The 19,098-nt window shown below is 37.7% G+C and overlaps 1 protein-coding gene across 1 annotated transcript in view; it reads left to right on the top strand.

Annotated features, from left to right (window-relative positions):
* The window catches only part of asap1b (ArfGAP with SH3 domain, ankyrin repeat and PH domain 1b), a 57,197-nt gene that overhangs the window by 4,430 nt on the left and 33,669 nt on the right, over positions 1-19,098 (top strand). The window contains 2 exon segments of the mRNA XM_055037884.1: positions 14,958-15,030; positions 16,535-16,680. Of these exon segments, the coding sequence (XP_054893859.1) occupies positions 14,958-15,030; positions 16,535-16,680 (219 nt within the window).

Genomic DNA, 19,098 nt, shown 5'->3' with positions numbered 1-19,098 from the left:
TGATATTTATTGATGCTGTCATTGAACAAACAGTGGATAAAGTAGTAAAAATAACATCTTGACAATAAATCAACTTATAAAATATTTAAAAAAAAATTTTTTAATAAATAATACTATAAATTCCCAGCCCTATGTTTTAGCCTTTATTTCAATTTTAAAAAACTATAATTACAAGTTTTGGTACAGGGTTCCTATTGCAAAAGTATAATTTTAATATGATAAATGTGATTAAAATGCATCCTATGCCCTGCTGTTTCTTAAAAATATTTGTTTACAAAAAACAAAGTTTATTACAAAAGAAAAATCCTATAACCGCTAAAATCTTACGCTTCTAAATTTTTGTTTACATTTTGTGAAGAAGGAAGTTGTGCATATGTCTTCTTCAGATGTTTTTGTGTGGCTTACTTTAATTGTTCTTGGCACAGCGCCACCACAGGTGAGGGTGCGAACTGTTATTTCAAAGTTTGTTTGATACAGTATAGTGTGAAAGTGAACAGCACCAGCTGAAAACGTAACAAATGTCTACTGGACTATCAGGTGTGGGAAAAAACCCTAAAACAATCCACCAGTGTCTAAAATTTCCTTCTGCTCTTTAAATAGAAATCAGAGGTAGAAAAGTATCTTATCAGATTGTGCCGAGTTTATTTAACAGGAAAAGGACATGTCACTCTGAGGCTCTCCTGTTTTTGTCCATTTTTTTTATTCTTTTCCTCTGAAGTGAGTTAATATCAACAGCTTGGACTTGTAATTCCCCCTAAGGGGTCATGCAGTGTGTGTCCCTGTACACCACAGATGGCACTTTGCGTCACTGGGTTTGCTTTTCTCCAAACCACAGAGAGGCCACAGCGGCGATGCAAAGGGGGAAACCCTCAATGCGTTGGCGATTCTTCGAGCATTCCTCCCTGCTCTTCGTCACTCGGGCCGGACCAGGAAAAATGTTGACTTTTTTTACAGTCGCTCTTTTCAAGCATGGCTGGACCTGACGTGATGGGCAGGGCCTTTCATATATTCTTACTTTTATGTAACGGTCTTCTCAGATTGCACACTCTCTGCAGTGACACTGACTTTGATAGAAAAACAAATAAAAATGGAGGATTATTTCAGCATGAGGAACAGGAGGATTCCAACCTTGCCGTATGACGGGCGGTTTCAACATAAAATCAATTTCACTATTCTTACGTTCCAGATATTTTGGTATTAGCGAATTATGATTATACTTCGAGTAAAAAAAAAACCTATTTAAGAAATCTCGTATTACATTCTGATTAGTATAACTAATGTTAGATTACCATTCATTTGTATAGGAGCTTTAAGAATGTGATTTGTTGCTAAAATAAAAATCAGCTTTACATTCCTCCAGTTTAGTTTCTCGTGTTAGACTTTCATTCAAGGACTCGTGAACCAGAACAAAAAAAAAAAACAGAGAGAAAAGGCTACATTTCTGAGCATAACATGATGAGAATACGTCATTGCTATAACACTGTTATTGTTTCTGTTCATAAAAGGGGAGGCATCGCCTCCCCACACTTCAATGCACTTACTCATGAGGGATTAGGAAATGCCTTCCACATTAAAACGCTTTCTGGATTCACACATGGGTTGGGTAAAATAGACTCTAGCTAAACAACAAGGCTTTGCTTGTTTACAGTAAAACATCTATAAAGGTGCCCGGAAGGAAATCAGCATCTGTCCTTCAAACATTGAGTATTCGTTGTAGATGCTTCGGGTCGCCCGTCTGGAACCCAGCACACCTGAGGCCGTGTTCCCGATGACACGCCATCATGTGAGGCTTCAGCGCCGCCACATGTGACATCCAGTCCGCCGGCGGGGAGTCGGCTGCAACAATGGCGGCACAGATAACTAAAAACGGCTGCTTTCTTTTGTATTCACTCCCCGCCGCATTCGCTGTTCTTCATAATCAAATCTTGTTATTAAATATTGAGGACTATAAATCTTTTTTAAGTTGTTTGTGATCCTCACAATCAACCCTCAAACAAATTCTTCTAAGGCCAGTTTTTTTTTTATATTTGCGTTTGTTTAATCACTTAAGTACCACCAACTCCCTTCTCCACCAGGACAGAAAACGGTGAATTATTCAGGACTGGACGAATTTTTATCATGTGCGGCTTTACATAACAAATTTGAGTGCGCGCTATTTAAGTCTTCCCTCTACAACGTTGCAGCAGAGGAGTGCAGCTGTGTCACAGTCAATTATTAATGAAGTTTTGGCTTTTTATTCATCGTCTGTCCCTGATGTCTCCAAACTCAATGGGTCTCACAGAAAAGAGGGACGCTCATGTCTCTATGCAGACATACTAACGGGTCAGCTTGCTGCATTCAGGAAGACATTTCTTGTTCACAAATTAACCTCCTACTTGCAGTTTATTACAAGTTTAGTTTAAACTTATGCATAAAGATTTTTATAGATTTTATTTTAATATGTACATGCTTTTTATTTGTATGTATTCTGTTTAAAATATATGGATATATATTGAATATGTAGCATAATTTCAGAAGTCAAGCCACAGTAGCACAACTGGAAGTTAAAACTACACAGAAATGGTTTGAAAATAACAAATTGACAATATAATACAACATGGATAATCTGTGAAAAGATCAGTTTTTTCCATCTCCTTTCTGAGGTATTATTGCTGTCTGAAGTAATCCATCGCTCCCAATCCAAAATCACCAATCAGAGCTAGAAGGAGGGTCTTAGCGCTGTCAGTCAAGCTTGTGTATGTCCTGCTCAATGTGCTAAAGGTGGAAAAACAACTTACTGTTTCAGGAAAACTGTTTATATATTTATGATGTTGTCATGAAGATGTAATATGTGATCATCCCAATAATAAAGTAAATCTGACAGAATAACAGGGTTTCCCTCAGAAACTCGGTGGTAGAGGTGGTAGAACAGTGACGTTTTTGAGTTAAAATTTGAAAATATCACTAGGTAATTGTGTGTTGTTAGAAGACATTATTAATAATCCCTAAACACGTTAAAAAAGGTAAACATCAAAATCTTTTAAGATAAATAAACAAACAATGTTAGCTTGGTGGGGACTCAAGTGAAGCCTGGTGGCCCGCCAGGCTTATTATACACTAGAGGAAACACATTCAGTTTGGGCATCACTTCTTTAAATTTCCCTTCTGGCTCTTTTTATTATGAATTTGTTTTCAGTCTGACACAGCAGGAGGTAGGGCTGTGTTGTATTACTTGTTTGTCTGCTTGTTTGCTGAAATCTGATAATAGATCTTCGGGCCACAGCTGCTGGCCTACCTTCCTCCCACAGCTGCACTGCGTATATCATCAAAGGCTATTAGCTGGCAGCGGATAAGCTGTGGACCAGACCTTCCTCTGGCGTTCTGATCCTTCGCTCTTCCCTCAGATTTAGGTGTCAGTGTTCACGTCTGTCTGCAGACCTCAGGGTGTTGGGGTTATCGCTGTTGAATTCAAACCTTTCCCCCTAATATATGGGCTGACTTTTAGTCTATTTAAGGAAGCAAACTGTACATATATATTCTCCTGTGTGTGTGTGTGTGTGTGTGTGTGTGCGTGCATCAGATTTTAGCTTGTCGGTGATGACAGCTCAGTACATTTGGGGCGTGAACAGCAAGTCTTGTGTGTGTTTTCATACTTTTGTGGAAATCATGGTGCTACAATGTTTTTTTTTTTTAAATAAAAAATTATCAACATTTTTGATGTTTGATATTTGCTGCTAAATATTTAGTTTCTGCAGCAACTAGAAACTAAATATTTCTAGTTGCTGCAGCAGATGTAATCTGTTGATATTTTTGTATTACAACTTGGCTGAATCCTAACGCCATGTGTTCACCCAGAAAATTTGATACTTACTTGGCCCTTTAATTTCGAGGGGTTAGCAGATATTTGTTTTTTCTATAAAGAGACTTAAAAAAACTGTCACTGTATGTGCTGAGAAAGTATTTCCATCTTTACAAATGTCTTCTATTTTTTTTTCTTTTACCAATTGTGTCAAACTATTTAACCATTTTTAATACCAGACAAATATGACCTGTCTAAATATGAACAAAACTTTTCAGATGATAACCAGTCCCTCAAGAATGCTATGTTACTTTTTTTTTTTTTTATTAGATTGTTGCAGCCTAATCTTACTCATTTTGTGGCAACTTTTTCAAAAAGTTGCAGTCAAAATTCCTAGTTTGTTTATTCCACAAAACTTTCTTACAAACATTTGAAACTGCTGCACATAACCTTCCTAAAACAGACACGGTTAGAATGTAAAGTATAAATAATAATTTCAAAAATGTTTTTGAAATAGTAAGCAGGAGATTCTGGACTAGGGACAATCTAATTTATTATGAGGGAAATAAATTAAAATCCACAATTACCACGATTACTCCATATGTAGTTCTTGGTTTGTTTCGGTCCTCACGTTTGAGCTGTTGGTGGACTTTTGGTGTGATCTTGGTAGATCGATCACTTCTGAAAGTGTTTGGTCGAAAGTAAGTATCACAGATATTTCAGAAAAATCAACTAATTGTGGTGTCCAATCAGCCAAACTCGTTGAACTGCAAGTCGCAGGAATCTTGTTGATGATACAAGATTTTCTCAGCATGATGCGTTCAGGTGCAGCTGCTAAACTAGGTTGTTGAAATATGAAAACAAAACCGGAGTAATTTAACCATATTTTATTCTCAAAAAAGGGCACAGTCAATTGGAATATTTTAAAACATTGACTTTTACCATAACCATATCTGTTTATTAATTTGCTTAGCTTGCTTATACTACTTTATTCATTCATTCATTATTATTTGGCTATTTCCTTCTGTTTTCATAAGTAAAACAGAAGGAAATAATATTTAGTCTACTTCAAACTCAGTGCAACAACATGGGCTTTTTAGCTTTGCTGTTTCTTTGAGCAACTGTCACTACACCTGTCAAACTATAATTAGCATTCAACTGAATCTTAGGAGATAACGCTGTCCTAGGATGCCCATCTCTGCCTGTTTAAGAGTTTTAAACCTCTAAGTTTAAGTATATTTTGGAAGTCTCTTACTGCTTGTTCAAAGAACTGCATGGCTGACATTCTTACAGCAGCTGTAAAGCTACAATCCGTGGCATGTTGGGCAGAAGGAATGGAAGTGCCCTTTGAATAGTAGCTGGAGTTTGTGTTGGGCATTGCTGCGATTGTTTGTCCAGTTGCCGAAGCGTCCAAATGGTCCGTGGGAGTAGATACACCTGTGGTCTTAAAATGTCTTGAGTCACACAAAGTGTGAAATGTGAGACTCAGCTGCAGGAAAACTTCAAGGAATGCTGCTAAGTGCTTTGCAGAATCCCTAACTGACCAGCGACTCATGTCTGTGCTGCTTGTCTGTGCTTGGAAAAGTTATTTACAGGCTTGAGAAATGTTGCATCTATTAGCGGTGGTTGATCAAGGCGTTACAGTTTTTGGCTTCAGAGTTAAAGGTTTTACACTATTGTTTTTTTTTTTATTTGAATTAACAGTATATTTGTGCATTCAGTTCAGTTCCATTCAAAAGCTTTTCCTCCAAATGGAAATGAAATTTTATCCTTTTAGTAGACATTTTCATATTGGGATGTGCAGCAGAATATTTTTAATTGGTTGGTTTAACTGTTTGTTTTATACTTAACTCTCCAACTTATTGGCAAGCCTGGTGAAAATGTGTAAAATGCTTTTAAGTAAATACATTTTTAGTCTCAATATGTTATTTAAATTCCTGCACAGTTCATTGTGTTTCAATGAAAAAACAAATTATTTCCCATTTGAAGAGTGGCTAAAAGAAATGGGCGTTTGTCTCACCATGGAAATATAAAATCATAAATTACTAATTGAAAGGATACATACAATTTGTATGTTTTTTAAAGAATCGTCAGGTTTGTTAGTTAATAAAAGACCTTATATTGTCTTTTTCTAAGAGATTCTTCTACTTCAATAAAAGACTAATTTAATTCCTTTAAAACATTTATTTTTAGTAATTTATTTGGTGGGTTGCCGTACATATTAAAGCACCAAAGCACCTTTCAGTTTTCACTTCTTCCTTGCCTAAAAGTCATATGAAACTTGTGGGTTTTTTATCTGCAGCACTATCATCCTTTGGTTTGTTTTTGCAGCAGTCACATTTGTGAGGTTTATGGAAATAAGATCTTCATTGCGAAACTGAAAACTTTCTTTTCTTGCAGCGTAAAACCAAAATTAACTGCTGTAGTTCATAAAAATGAAATAGCCTGGCTTCACTAAAATATAAATTTAAACAGAAATGTTAGATTTGATTAAAAAATCATTTTTCTTCCTTGTTTTTAGGGGATATTTTTATTTTTGATAGCTGTTTTAATTTAAGTAATTTAGGAGCTACTTCATTATCACTCTACTTTATTTTCCTGAGGAAGAAAAAGTTGGTAAACATACATAAAATAAATTCTCTGACTTATACAAACATGGCTGTGAAATTGATTTTCTTCTGTTTTCCACAGCTCGTTTCAGGTAATCAAATAAATTTCAATATCAGACAAAGATAATCTCAATAATTACACAAAGCCGTTTCCAACCCATGATTTTATTCAGGCCCTGTGTGACTCTGCTGTGCTGTGGATCATTGCTCCGCTGCACAAACCAACAGTGGTTGACCTTAAGTTCACAAACTGGGACATTCCAGTCAGGGTCTTCTGTTTGATAGCAGAATTCACATTTCCACCAGTTATGGCAAATTATCCCAGTCCAGAAGCACAGAAGTAGGTCCAAACCGTCACATTACTGTCACCACTATTGGGTTTAGCTAACTGCATGTTGATACTTTAGCATTTTTTCCCCTCCGGTTGTATTAGGTGGCTTCGGATTATAGCTCTGGTAGATGCTTTTTTTGTGCATTTTATATTTTGTGTATTATTCAGGGTTTCTCCCAGTGTATTACAAGCCTGGCGGACCACCAGGCTTACTTGTGCCCCTACCAGGCTAAGTCTATTTATTATGTTTGTATTTTTTTAAGATTTTATAGTTGTTAAGGTATTAATCTTGTAATATTTCAATAACACATGATTATCAAGTGATATTTTCAAAATTTCTGTGAACTTTAAACTTTTTTTTAAACTCAAAAACACATTCAACCACTGGATGAATGACTGCCCTATCACCTAACAATCAGGCTTAGCAAGTTTTCTGGGGGAAACTTTGTTATTGTTTGTATGTATATCTTCTATTTTATTTTGGTGATTTTTTTTGCCCATGGTCTGAAGATGAAAAATACACTATTTGGCTAACCCTGTTGCTTAATAAATGCCTGTGGGAGTTGGTATGAAGAATGTCCCACTCGACTCGCTCCATGTCTAAATCAGGTCTATGATATGATTTCAACAGCTCACCCAACATAAATTCGTATCAATGTTGATAGGATTAGTTTCTGAAGCTGTTGTTTTCGCACCAATTGTTAATGTTGTTAAAAGACAATATGTGTGGATATTTTTTAGAGTCACCAGCTTTCAGTTTTTCTTTTTGTCATTTCTAATGCCAGCTGATAAGGTCAGGTAATAATTTAACGTCTCATTATAAATGACTTCCTCACTGTACATACAGAGGTTTCCTGCGTCTGTGATGCTAGGTGTGTAAAACACAGCAGTGTGTGGGTTTGAAAACATGCACATTGGTCTAAAGGAGCTGGGATCTCATGTAGCAGAGGGGAGTCTAGCACTGCTGCATCCACAGCTTGGCTTTCCACTGACTGACCATACGCATGCGTGGTAGGGCCTGCGCAGCGTCTGTCGAGACGTGCAGCATCTTAGCAGCTCAGGAATTTATCCACAGTGTAGAGGAAAGCTCACGGCTGAGCACCTCAGCGTGGTGTGAGAGAGCGAAGCAGGATGCAAGCAGCAGGATCGATAGCTGAAGTAGATAATGGAGATACCGCTTTGAGATATTTCCCTCTATCTGAAATGCAGTACTTTACAAAATTTTCAAAATTTGTGACTTTACAGCCACAAACTTGAATTGTTTTCACACAGTAAGCGTACTGGAACTCAGTTTGGATAGCTAGGAAACCAAGCAGAGTTCGACAGGGGTTGGTAGGTAACTGCACTGTGCCTGTTGAATGTGACGTAACAATCAGGAGGTTTTGAAATGTCTAGTTTTCTTGACATCAAAAAACATTCATATTTTATTGCCAAAAAACAGCTGTGTGCTTTTGTTGTGGCTGTTGTTTCTAGAAACATTTGAGACCCAAAAACTGAAGTAGGAAAATGTGCAAAATGTGAATTATTCAGAATGAGTCCCGTTTAAATGATCACCTCTGTGGAAATGCAATCATCTGTATTTTATTCTTTGAACTATTAAGTGTGGAAATGTCTGAAGGTTTGGCATGAAGAAAGCACATAAACCCTGATGATGGATTCAGCTGTTGAAGATTTTATGAGAGGTAATTTGTTGCCCTTCATTCAGAGCGATAGATTTGATCTATTGACTGTTGATGCAGATTGACAGGCTTCTTTAGACGTTGTGGAAAGAGATCGAGCCCAGCTTTATCCAGCTCGTCTGAGACACTACATCAGTCATGTGGTCCGGTGGATACCGCTCCCAACCAAACCCTCAACCACCAGCAGTCAGTACTTCATTCCCTTTGTGTGAGGAATACACCATCAGATCTTGGCTTCTTCTTTGGAAATATTAAGCCTCCTCTCACTTTTTCCTCCAACCTTCACATGCAGATCAGTCCTCCAACCTTCACATGCAGCTCAGAGAAAAGGGATGTGCATTTGTTTCCTGCCAATGAAACGGCTCCCCACCCATCCTGCTTGAGTCATGCCACAAAGACACCATGGACAGACAGTCAAAGTGACTTGGCAAACAAACAAACTGTCCTAATAAAGTGTTTTCCCATCATTGTAAGATGTAATTATAAGATTTAGGTTTACTGCTGGGAACATGAAAACAAACCAGTTTGTTTTTGTTATTTAGAGGACCTCAATCAGAAAGGAAATGAAAAAATAAAACATTTTTTGAAAGTGTTCCCTTTGACCTCTGCTTTAAAAATGCTCTTACACTCATTTCCTCTTCTGTGGAAGTCCTTTGACGATTGTACCCCTTCCTGTTTTTTTCTTCTCGGAATTTGTTTGCATTTATGTAATTTGGAGATCTTTGAGTCCATTCTGCTGATTTGTCAGAGTAAAATCTGCCACGTTGGTACATCTGGGTTCCAGAGAGCTGCTGACAAACAGCAGAGCTGACCGCTCGGTCAGGGCAACTTCCTGCGGCCTCCTGGGTGAAGAATGTTGGACTGACACACGAGGCGGTTCACCAAACCGATGACGAATGTCATGGAGGAGAGGCGGGAGTCAAGAGTGTGATGTTTTTGTTCCTCGGTTGTCAGCAGAGTGCAGCTGGTGTCGGTGGATAGAGCTCTGCTGATCCGGGAAAGGACAGTGATGAGCCTGGATGCTTCCTGCTTCCCGTCAGAAAGGACGTCTGCAGGGGAAGTGGCAGGGCTGCTACGGGAGGATAAGGCCTGCGGCAGGAAGTATGAAATGGAGAAAAACCTATTCCCCCTCTGAAGCTTTGACCTCCAGAGCATGACTGGCAGTCTTCAGGATCCAGGAAGTTGGATCCATTAACCTCAGTGGTTGCTTTGGTCACTCTATGTGTCTAGGCTTGGCTTATTTTTATTTAATGTTATATTATCTGACCCTCATTCAATGAATCACATGAGACAAGTTCATTAAATGGTTCTGTTGGTTATTATTAATCATTTTGGATTCTATTTTTCACAAAAAAGTCATTTCCCGTCTACAGATTTCTAATTTTTTATTTATTTTTTTGTCACACTTAAAGGGCCAGTATTATGTAAAATCAACTTTTATGAGCTTTACGTAATATTACACTATTCCCTCATCAAAAACATTTCTGATTCATTCAAACTTCTGCCTTACAGAACAGCCATCCAGCTCCTTCAGACTAGCCAGCAGCAATTAGCAAACACCTGGTGGAACTGCACATCCGCTGAACTCATAATATGAGCGACATCTCAATGGAACGGTTGTAAAAAATTTTGTTAAAGGGTTAATAGAGGAGTAATGTAGTGATGACTTCCTGAAGCAGCAGCGTTTCAAAAAGTCCTGGAGTGTTTAAAGAGGTAGAGACCCAATTTCAAGGCATTACATAACAAAGTTAGCCATATTTAATATATACAGCATTTTTACAACAGCTGAAGGTAACATAGTTACTTGAAAATGCCGCTATGTGGCTGGAAAGTATACAATACTGCCTCTATAAATAATTTGTAATCAAACTTATTTTAAGATTAATTACGTTGACCTGAGTAAATACAAAACACTTCTTGAGAGAATTTGATTCATTAATGAAAAAAAAAAAATCAATCAATCAATCAAATTTTATTTGTATAGCACATTTCAGCTACAAGGCATTTCAAAGTGCTTTACACCATAAACACAAAACACAAAGGCATGCAACATAGAATAAAATACCAAGTTTTTTTTTTTTTTTCCCTCTTTTTTCCCTTTCTTCCCCCTTCCCTTTGACACGGAATTTAAGCGCCTGTTACCGCCAGACTCCGCCGTCCGTTTAACCACGGGTATTCGCCGGGCCCCGTTGCCCACAACAGGAAAAAATAAAAATAAAAATTACATACATATCCACAAAATCAAAATCATACTTATTACATTTCAAATGCAACTCTAAACAGGTGCGTTTTTACTTGAGATTTGAAGGAAGTCAGGGTTTCCGCTGTTTTACAGTTTTCTGGAAGTTTGTTCCAAATTTTTGGTCCATAGATGCCGAAAGCTCCAGACCTCTCCTCTTTTGGTTCTGGTTCTGGGGATGCAGAGCAGACCAGAACCAGAAGACCTGAGAGGTCTGGAAGGTTGATACAACAACAGCAGATCTTTGATGTATTGTGGTGCTAAACCGTTCAGTGATTTGTAAACTAACAACAGTATTTTAAAATCTATTCTTTGAGCTACAGGGAGCCAGTGGAGGGACTTTAAAACTGGTGTTATGTGCTCTATTTTCCTGGTTCTAGTGAGAACGCGAGCAGCAGCATTCTGGATCAGTTGCAGCTGTTTGATTGATTTGTTGGACAGGCCTGTGAAGATGCTGTTGCAATAATCAATGCAACTAAAGATAAACGCATGAATGAGTTTCTCTAGATCTGGCTGAGACATTAGTCCTCTAATCCTGGAGATGTTCTTCAGGTGATAGAAGGCCGATTTTGTTACTGTCTTTATGTGGCTCTGGAGGTTCAAGTCCGAGTCCATCACTACTCCCAGGTTTCGGGCCTGATCGCTAGGTTTTAGTTGTAATAACTGAAGCTGTGCATTGACTCTAGATCGTTTCCAATTGAAACAAAGAAATCCCTGTTCTTTATGTAGGATTCAAACCAGTCGAGCACCGAACCAGAGAGTCCAACCCAACTTTCAAGTCGATTCAGTAATATGTCATGGTCGACAGTGTCAAAAGCTGCACTGAGGTCCAACAGAACCAGCACCGTGGTTCTGCCACAGTCCGTATTTATATGAATATCATTGAATACTTTTACGAGGGCAGTCTCCGTGCTGTGGTGAGCACGAAAACCAGACTGGAAAGTGTCAAAGCAGTTGGTCATCATGAGGAAACTATTTAATTGTTTACACACAGTTTTTTCAATAACTTTGCTGATGAATGGGAGGTTTGAGATTGGCCTGTAATTCTGCAATAGTGATTTGTCCAGGTTGTTCTTTTTTAACAGTGGTTTGATAACTGCTGTTTTCAAGGCCTGGGGGAAAACACCTGATGTAAGCGATGAGTTTACGATTTGGATCAGATCAGCAGCAATAACAGGCAGGACTTTCTTAAAGAAATGTGTGGGAAGGACATCCAGACAGCAGGAGCTTGAACTTAATTGACTTATAATTTCTTCTAGAGTTTTATAATTAAGTAGTTGAAAATGGGTCATTTTTTCTGTATTTGTTTTGTTTTGGTACAGCAATGGTTCTGGCTTTGAAGTTGATGTGCAGATTAATCCTCAGATTTTTTGGATTTTCTCTGAAAAGAAATCAGAAAACGTATTACAGGCAACATTAGATTGGAATTCAGGTGGTAACGTCACAGGAGGGTTTGTGAGCCTGTCAACTGTTGCAAATAAAGTTCGAGCATTATTGATGTTTTTGTTTATGACATCTGCAAAGAAAGCCTCCCTTCCATGTTTTAGTGTTAAGTGATAGTTACGTAGTTGTTCTTTGTAGATGTCGTGATGAACGTGAAGTTGAGTTTTACGCCATTGTCGTTCTGCCCTGCGGCAGACTTGTCTTGCAGACCGAACTATTTGTGCATTTCTCCATGGAGATTTCTTTCTACCAGTCAAAACCTTTACTTTAATTGGGGCAACCCTAAAACCTAAAAAGCAACCCTAAAACCCAATTAGACATCTAATCCTTTGTAAACTGTGAATTAACGGTGACCCTGAGAGGAAGCATGGTTTGCTAGTGGATGTGCCAGCTGTTGTTGAGGGTGTGGTGGTTGCTGCAGCACATACCCAACATGACGACAAACCACATTTAGATGGAGCCTGACTCAGATGACTGCTGCCATGTGCATTTGTTGTCCTAAGCAAAGATATTTGCTCTGCCTGCAGTACATATTAACACTATCTTGAAAAGCAGTGTTAATATGTTTTTATTAGTGTTAATAAAGTAGTCTTGTAGTTGTTCTTGATAAATTAGGCGTTGTCTTTTTAATTGGTATGTTTTCAGTCTGCATTGAGTTTATGTTGAGACAGATTTAAGTCTTTCACTTTTGTCTTCTGATTGACTCATTGGTTATCTTGCATGTGTATTTTTTTAAGTTTTGAAGGCATCTGTAAGGGATTTTTGGTACAAACAGCTCTGCCTCAGAAGAATAAAAATTAGCAAATGGCTCCTCGATGTTTGCCACCCACTTGAAATATCGCAATAATCTAAACACATTTGACCAATTTCTTCTTCTAGTTTGGTCCTGAAAACTATTTTCCATTCAGTGCATGGTGATCATTGCCCCAGGTACCAAAATTTGTGAACTAACATTCAGTGAATAAATGATTCTTGCGGTACCATCCCACTAAGTAATTTAAAGGTGAATGAACTGTTTACTCATCCTCAGTGCCGTTCCTGTTGGTTCATATTCAGATGGAGGCAGGTCAAACTTTAAAACCTCTAACAGCTTGAGGAAAAGTCTTATGAAACCATTTTAATATGCAAGTCAAGCAGCTTTTTTTTTTTTTAAAAAAATCTTGTTTGGGGATTAAGCATTTCTGTATTTTAATTGTGGAGATGTCTGAAGGTTTTAATTCAATCAGAGGCAAAAAAATAAATAATGAAACTTGCTTTTTAATGAAGATCTGAAATAATACATGCAAATGGCAACCATTGTGGGGAGTACAGTTCACTCACCTGTTGTTTCATATCCAATGAAATGCAACAATTGTTTGAATTTTGATCCCCGATCAAACCAACTCTACCAGACTGTGTGTGAAAATACCCTTACAATGAGCCGTGGGATTCTGATTAGTTCATCTCCACGTGTATAATTATTTATACACATTCAGGGATATTTGGGTCCAAGATGTGGAGCATGTAGCCATGTAACAGGTTTAATGGAGGATTTATGTGGCATCAAACTCCATTTCCATTTGCAGAGGGATCAAAGGGCCTGGCCCTGGCAGGAAAAGCCCTGCGGCGGTGAACTACTGCTGCCATAATTGGAGAAGAGCTGTGTAAAACTGTCCAAGGAAGGCCAAGGGCGACTTAATTATGTTGTTAAATTTAATTAGGGCATTGTTGTGTGTGTGTCTCTCTCGGTGTGTGTGTGTTCTCTACAGCTTGACCTTGCAGTAACAGTCTTCCTGCATGTGTTTATCATCATTTTGGTTTCATTCTGCTGTTCGAATTAGTGGATATTTGCACTGTCAGAATAAATTATTCTGCAAAACCAACATTACACACTCGCATTTTTAATCCTTGAACAGAAACGAGTAACAAAGACATTTGTTGCTATTAAATAACAAGCCACACAATTATCTCAGCTGCAATGAGTGAGCACATTAATAGACGACATGCAGAATCATGGCGTCCAGTCTGACAGGGAATCTTCTTGCTGCTCTTACAGGTGATTAATCATGAAGTTAGATGCCTGCCAACAGCATTGTTGTCAGTTTTCTCCAGGTGAGAATACTCCTAAGAAACTGAAAAACACTCAACAATAAGAACGAAAGATTACATGTGAAAAAAAAAAAGCTTTCGTGAGAAGATTGTATTTCTCTATTGGGAACTTAACGATGAATACAGACGGATTCTGCTGGCACCTAAATAAACAAGGGTGTTTTTTCAGAGCCTTTCGGGAAAATGAAAACTGGATCTGAGTAAAAGTTACAAATAAGAGGAGCAGCTGAAACTGAAAAAAAAATTTTAATCAGTCTTAGGCTACCTTATATTTATCTTGATTTAAGATTTGAACTTGTTAATAGTTTCAATCGGGGTTCAGGATTTCGGACTGGAACAAGTAAAATCTAAGTTTTATTTTTTCGGACTTGAATTGCAGCCACATTGCTTGCTTCTTGGGACACTGAGGACATTTTCCTCATGAATGCAGCAGCATTAAGGGGACTCCTCATCTCAGGGGTCACATTTAAACCATTTTAGAGTATTAAATTTGTTGTATTTTTATGAAGAACAAGATTGATGTCTGTTTGCTTGCAATTTTATTACCAGTACTTTAACAGCTAAAACAACAAAGATATAAAGATTACTAATTTGAGGTGATAAAAATCCTGATTTGTTTTGCCAGTTCAACAGCAATTACTCACTTGGCCTTTCTGTCTTAATAGCTCTAGATTGTTAAGCAAATATTTGGTTTGTTATCAGGAAAATATCTGCTGCCTTTTGATTTGACTGTGCTGTGCTTTCCGAAAGCATGAAATCACCCTGAGATGTTAAAATCTTTTTTTTCCAGGCACTGGATCAGGATCGAACTTCTCTGCAAAAGGTGAAGAAATCAGTGAAGGCAATCTACAATTCAGGTCAAGGTGAGACATCTTTATGTCCTATAAAGTCCAGGGTCTTTTATTCAGTATTTTATTCTTGCAGGCGTGAAAATCCCTGTTTGTTCTTGCAAAGCCGCCTTTTGTGGGACAGATGGTGTACTGTGTGTTTTTCTTGTCCCAGAAATCAACACCTGAGTTTTTCTCAGTGCTGTGTCATGAATCTGCAGTTATTTTCCACTGAATGTCATTGAAAGCAGCTATCACCCTGTATTTTGACAGCTTGGGATGTTTGTTTGCTCTCCAAAGAAAGGAGTAACTTTACCCTTTGGCCACTTTAACCCATTGAGATGAAAAGTGGAAAAACCACTGGAAAAACTAGAGAAGGTTGTTCAAAGGTTCTGGAAATGTAATTTATAACATATTCTCCTTCAAACAAGATGACTATCATTTGAACATTTGAAGTTAGGAGTTTGAAAAAATGTAGTTTATTTAATTTATGTAAAACATTAGTCCCGTTTGCTTGGATTTTAGTTTGTAAGCAGCCGTTCTCCATTGGGAACTTAACGATGAATACAGATGGATTCTGCTGGTTGACTGACTTTTCCTGCAGCGTTTGATTCGCCAGGAGAACCACACATCTTCTAACCCTGACATGAACAGTATAAAAAGATGGCTTCTTGAGAAAAACACTTGAGAAAAACAATTTCTGAAATTATTTAAAATTCATAGGTTTTTTAATTTATTTTGTTTATCACATATTCAGCCCAAATCTGACTTTGCTTTTGATATTTACTTCAATTGAATATTTCAAAGAAAAACTAAACTTGCCTGGTCAAAAGAATGACACCTTTAATTAAATATTTAATAACATCATTCGTTACCAACAAGAGCTCTTTCCATGGATGTTTGGGCTCTTATCCAGAACAAAACCAAGCCACGACCATGTTTCACTGAAGCTATTGGATTATTTTCTTTTAAAGCTTTTTTTTTTATCAACCAAGCAGCTCCAGTTTGTCTCATCAGTCCAGAGAATATCTATCCTCTGGCCTTATATGGAGGCATTTTTAATTTTTGTGTGTATCTTTCAATAATGAAGCCTTAATGAAATGTCTTCAGTTCAATACCAGACCTTTAAAAATTCTTAACTACGTGAAAAGATAAAATTACATCTGAAATGCATATATATATTTTCTCTTCTATTTGTTCTGCATTTGTTCCTTTTGTTGTAGTTCTAGTTTCTGAACTTACATGTTATTTTATACTGTGATAAAACTACAAATCCCAGACATTCAACGTCTCCCTGAAATTCTCCAGAAAAATGCAGCGTTTTCTCTTTAGGTTGCTTTTAAAGGAGTTTTGTTATGTTTTCTACCTTATATTTTTAAGCTAAGTAATTTGTGTTATGAGTGTTTTAAAAATGGTTTAATTTGTTAAAAGAAAGTGTAAGGTTCCATGAATCTTACACTTTGTAATGATATTCAGAGCTCTGGTCTTCCAGTCTTGACCTTTTGATTTTAACCTCTTCTTTGCGGTTTTCCCAACACAGATCATGTGCAGAATGAAGAAAAAAACACCCAGGCTCTGGATAAGTTTGGTAGCAACTTCATCAGCAGGGACAACCCTGACCTGGGGACAGCTTTTGTCAAGTTCTCCTCTCTCACCAAGGAGCTGTCAGCCCTGCTGAAGAACCTGGTGAGTCCGGCTAGTCGACATCCCAGTAAAGCCAATAATTTAGAGTCAGAGAGCCAGGTTTTTTCAAATGCTTCTGCCTTGTTGGTTGGTCTCCCATGAGCTGAAATAGCTGACTGCCCTACATATGCATGAACTTTTTTATCATGTTTAAAAGATAAGAAAAGTTTTTCTGCGCCTTATCTAAATGTTTTGGACTAAATGACTCTTCTCAGAAAAAACATCTTGACAAAGAAGGCATTTAATCGGGATCTTTAGGTACTTTTTTATAGAGATGGACTGACAGTGTTATGGCAGATTTCACATCTCTGATTCTCTTAAAAACTTTAACCTGATAATTTACCTTACTTACCGTCCTGATTTGATGGTACTAATGTGAACTAATTTTAATGAAAGTTTTAATTCTGTCCTTCACCATGTTATCCTGGCTCTTTCTACTTTCCACTAAGAACTACGTCAGGTTGTGTCTCCGAAAGCAAAACAAAATGAGAGCTCCCAGTGTGAACCTGATCTATGGCAAGCCATTTAAAAAGTCTGCTTCACCATGCTTAAGTTCCAGACATGTAAAATGGGCTTATGCCTTATTTAACATTCACTTAAATAACTTGAAAAGTTAGTTTAAAAATATCTTCAGGATAGAAATAAACAAAATGAATTCTGCCTCATAATTTGGTGCTCTTTAGTTCACTTGCTCTTGCATTATTTTAATTGCAATCCTTATGACATATTAGTTAGTTGTGGTATCTAACTATCTTAAATTTGTCTCATCTAAACTCATTTGTATACATCTGGAATGTATTTACAGACAGTCAGATGAAACTGATTTTATGTTAAAAAGGCCTGCCATATACATGTGATCAGCCCACCGGGAATTGTCTCAGTCTACCTGATGAACCAGTCCAGGTGTGGATGCTGTTAATCTGGTTTTCTTCTGTTGTTCTCTTGTTGTCAACATTACTTCTTTGTAAGCACACATTGAACAATTATCTGTGATGGACAGGTAAATATCTAGAAAGGAATTCATTGGAAGAAACATCAAAACTATAAACCCAGTCAGACCTTCAGAAATTCTGGAAAGCTATTAATCTGGGCCACAGTGGAAGTATTTCTTTAAAAAAAAATAAGCACAGTTGAAAACTTTGTACCCCCAGATAGCTTCTTATCTCCATGCCACGGATTTCCCGCAGTTCCTGTTAAGTAGCACGTCCTGTTTAAACCCTCTGAGTGATTCCTGCTGGAAGAAGAGCCCGATCCCGGTCTTCCCTTCCTTTTCCATGTGGCTGACAGTAAGATTAGACAACATAAATACTCTTGGCGGCAGCAGCAGGAACAGCTGAGTGGGTTGTGTGTCCGTGCATGCACAAATCAAACAACCCGGTCTGTGCAACTAGCATTTGTGGAAAAGTGACCTGATCTCTCTCAGCCGCCGTCTCAGTTTGACTCTTGTTATCTGCAGCAGCGTATCGAGTTTTCAGACTTCAATAGCTGCACCCTGAGGGCAGCTGGTATGACAAATGAGTATCGACGGCTGAGAGCGTGTGTCCTGGATGTGTCCCCGGGATTTTACTAACTGATTTAACCCGGTTTAATGCATCTTCTTTCTGAGTATTGTGTTTGGAAGCAAAAAGCATTGGTGACAGTTTTCAAAAGGAGGTGGAAGAGCTCGCCAGCAGCCGGTCAGTGAAGGATTGATTTAGATGTTGGCCATATGCAAGACAGGCACTTAAGGAGCACATTAGTGCCCATTAGGCCTTGTTTACTTCCTTTAGTATCAATGTGGGACTTGGCTAACAACAGGGACTTAAATGCTTAGTAGTCTTGTAAATGACCTTGCTGATCCTCATAGCTGGAACTGCTGAGCCAAGCTGTGCCAACAGGACTAATCAAGCCTTTCTAGACCTTCCAGACACTTGGAATAAGCATGTCAAAAACTGAAGTGATTTTGAAGAATCACTGATGCAAACAAATCCCATATTTAGCATATTTTAGAATCTTTCTAGTCTTTACTTTGGTTTGAATTCAGGATCATTGCTGAATATCTGCTGTATGTCTTGAAGTAAATATTTTTTGCATAAACACTCTAGCTCAAATCTGCATCCTCAAATAAAAAGAACAGCCTGTATCAATTTACAAAACGGACAGTGGCGCACAACACTAACTAAAAAGTTAGCTTTGCTAACAGTAGCGCACTAAACCAACACAATATTCAGTGAAAACTAATTTAAAGCGCTAACTTTATTTAATATATCTGCCCTGGAGAGACTACCACCATTGAGCACCAATTTAATTTCAACATTATAATTTACATGTTCTACAATATCTTTGTTTATGCTTTGCTCTCTATGATAAGCGTTTTATTTTTATGTTTAAATAAATTTATTGGGGGAAAGAAAATGAAGGAAAGGAAAATGGACAAAGCTT

The sequence above is a fragment of the Poeciliopsis prolifica genome, unplaced genomic scaffold, assembly GCF_027474105.1.
Source record: "Poeciliopsis prolifica strain line A6 unplaced genomic scaffold, Auburn_PproV2 SCAFFOLD012, whole genome shotgun sequence".
Classification (NCBI taxonomy): Eukaryota; Metazoa; Chordata; class Actinopteri; order Cyprinodontiformes; family Poeciliidae; genus Poeciliopsis; species Poeciliopsis prolifica.
This window is presented reverse-complemented; position numbering and strand designations above follow the sequence as displayed.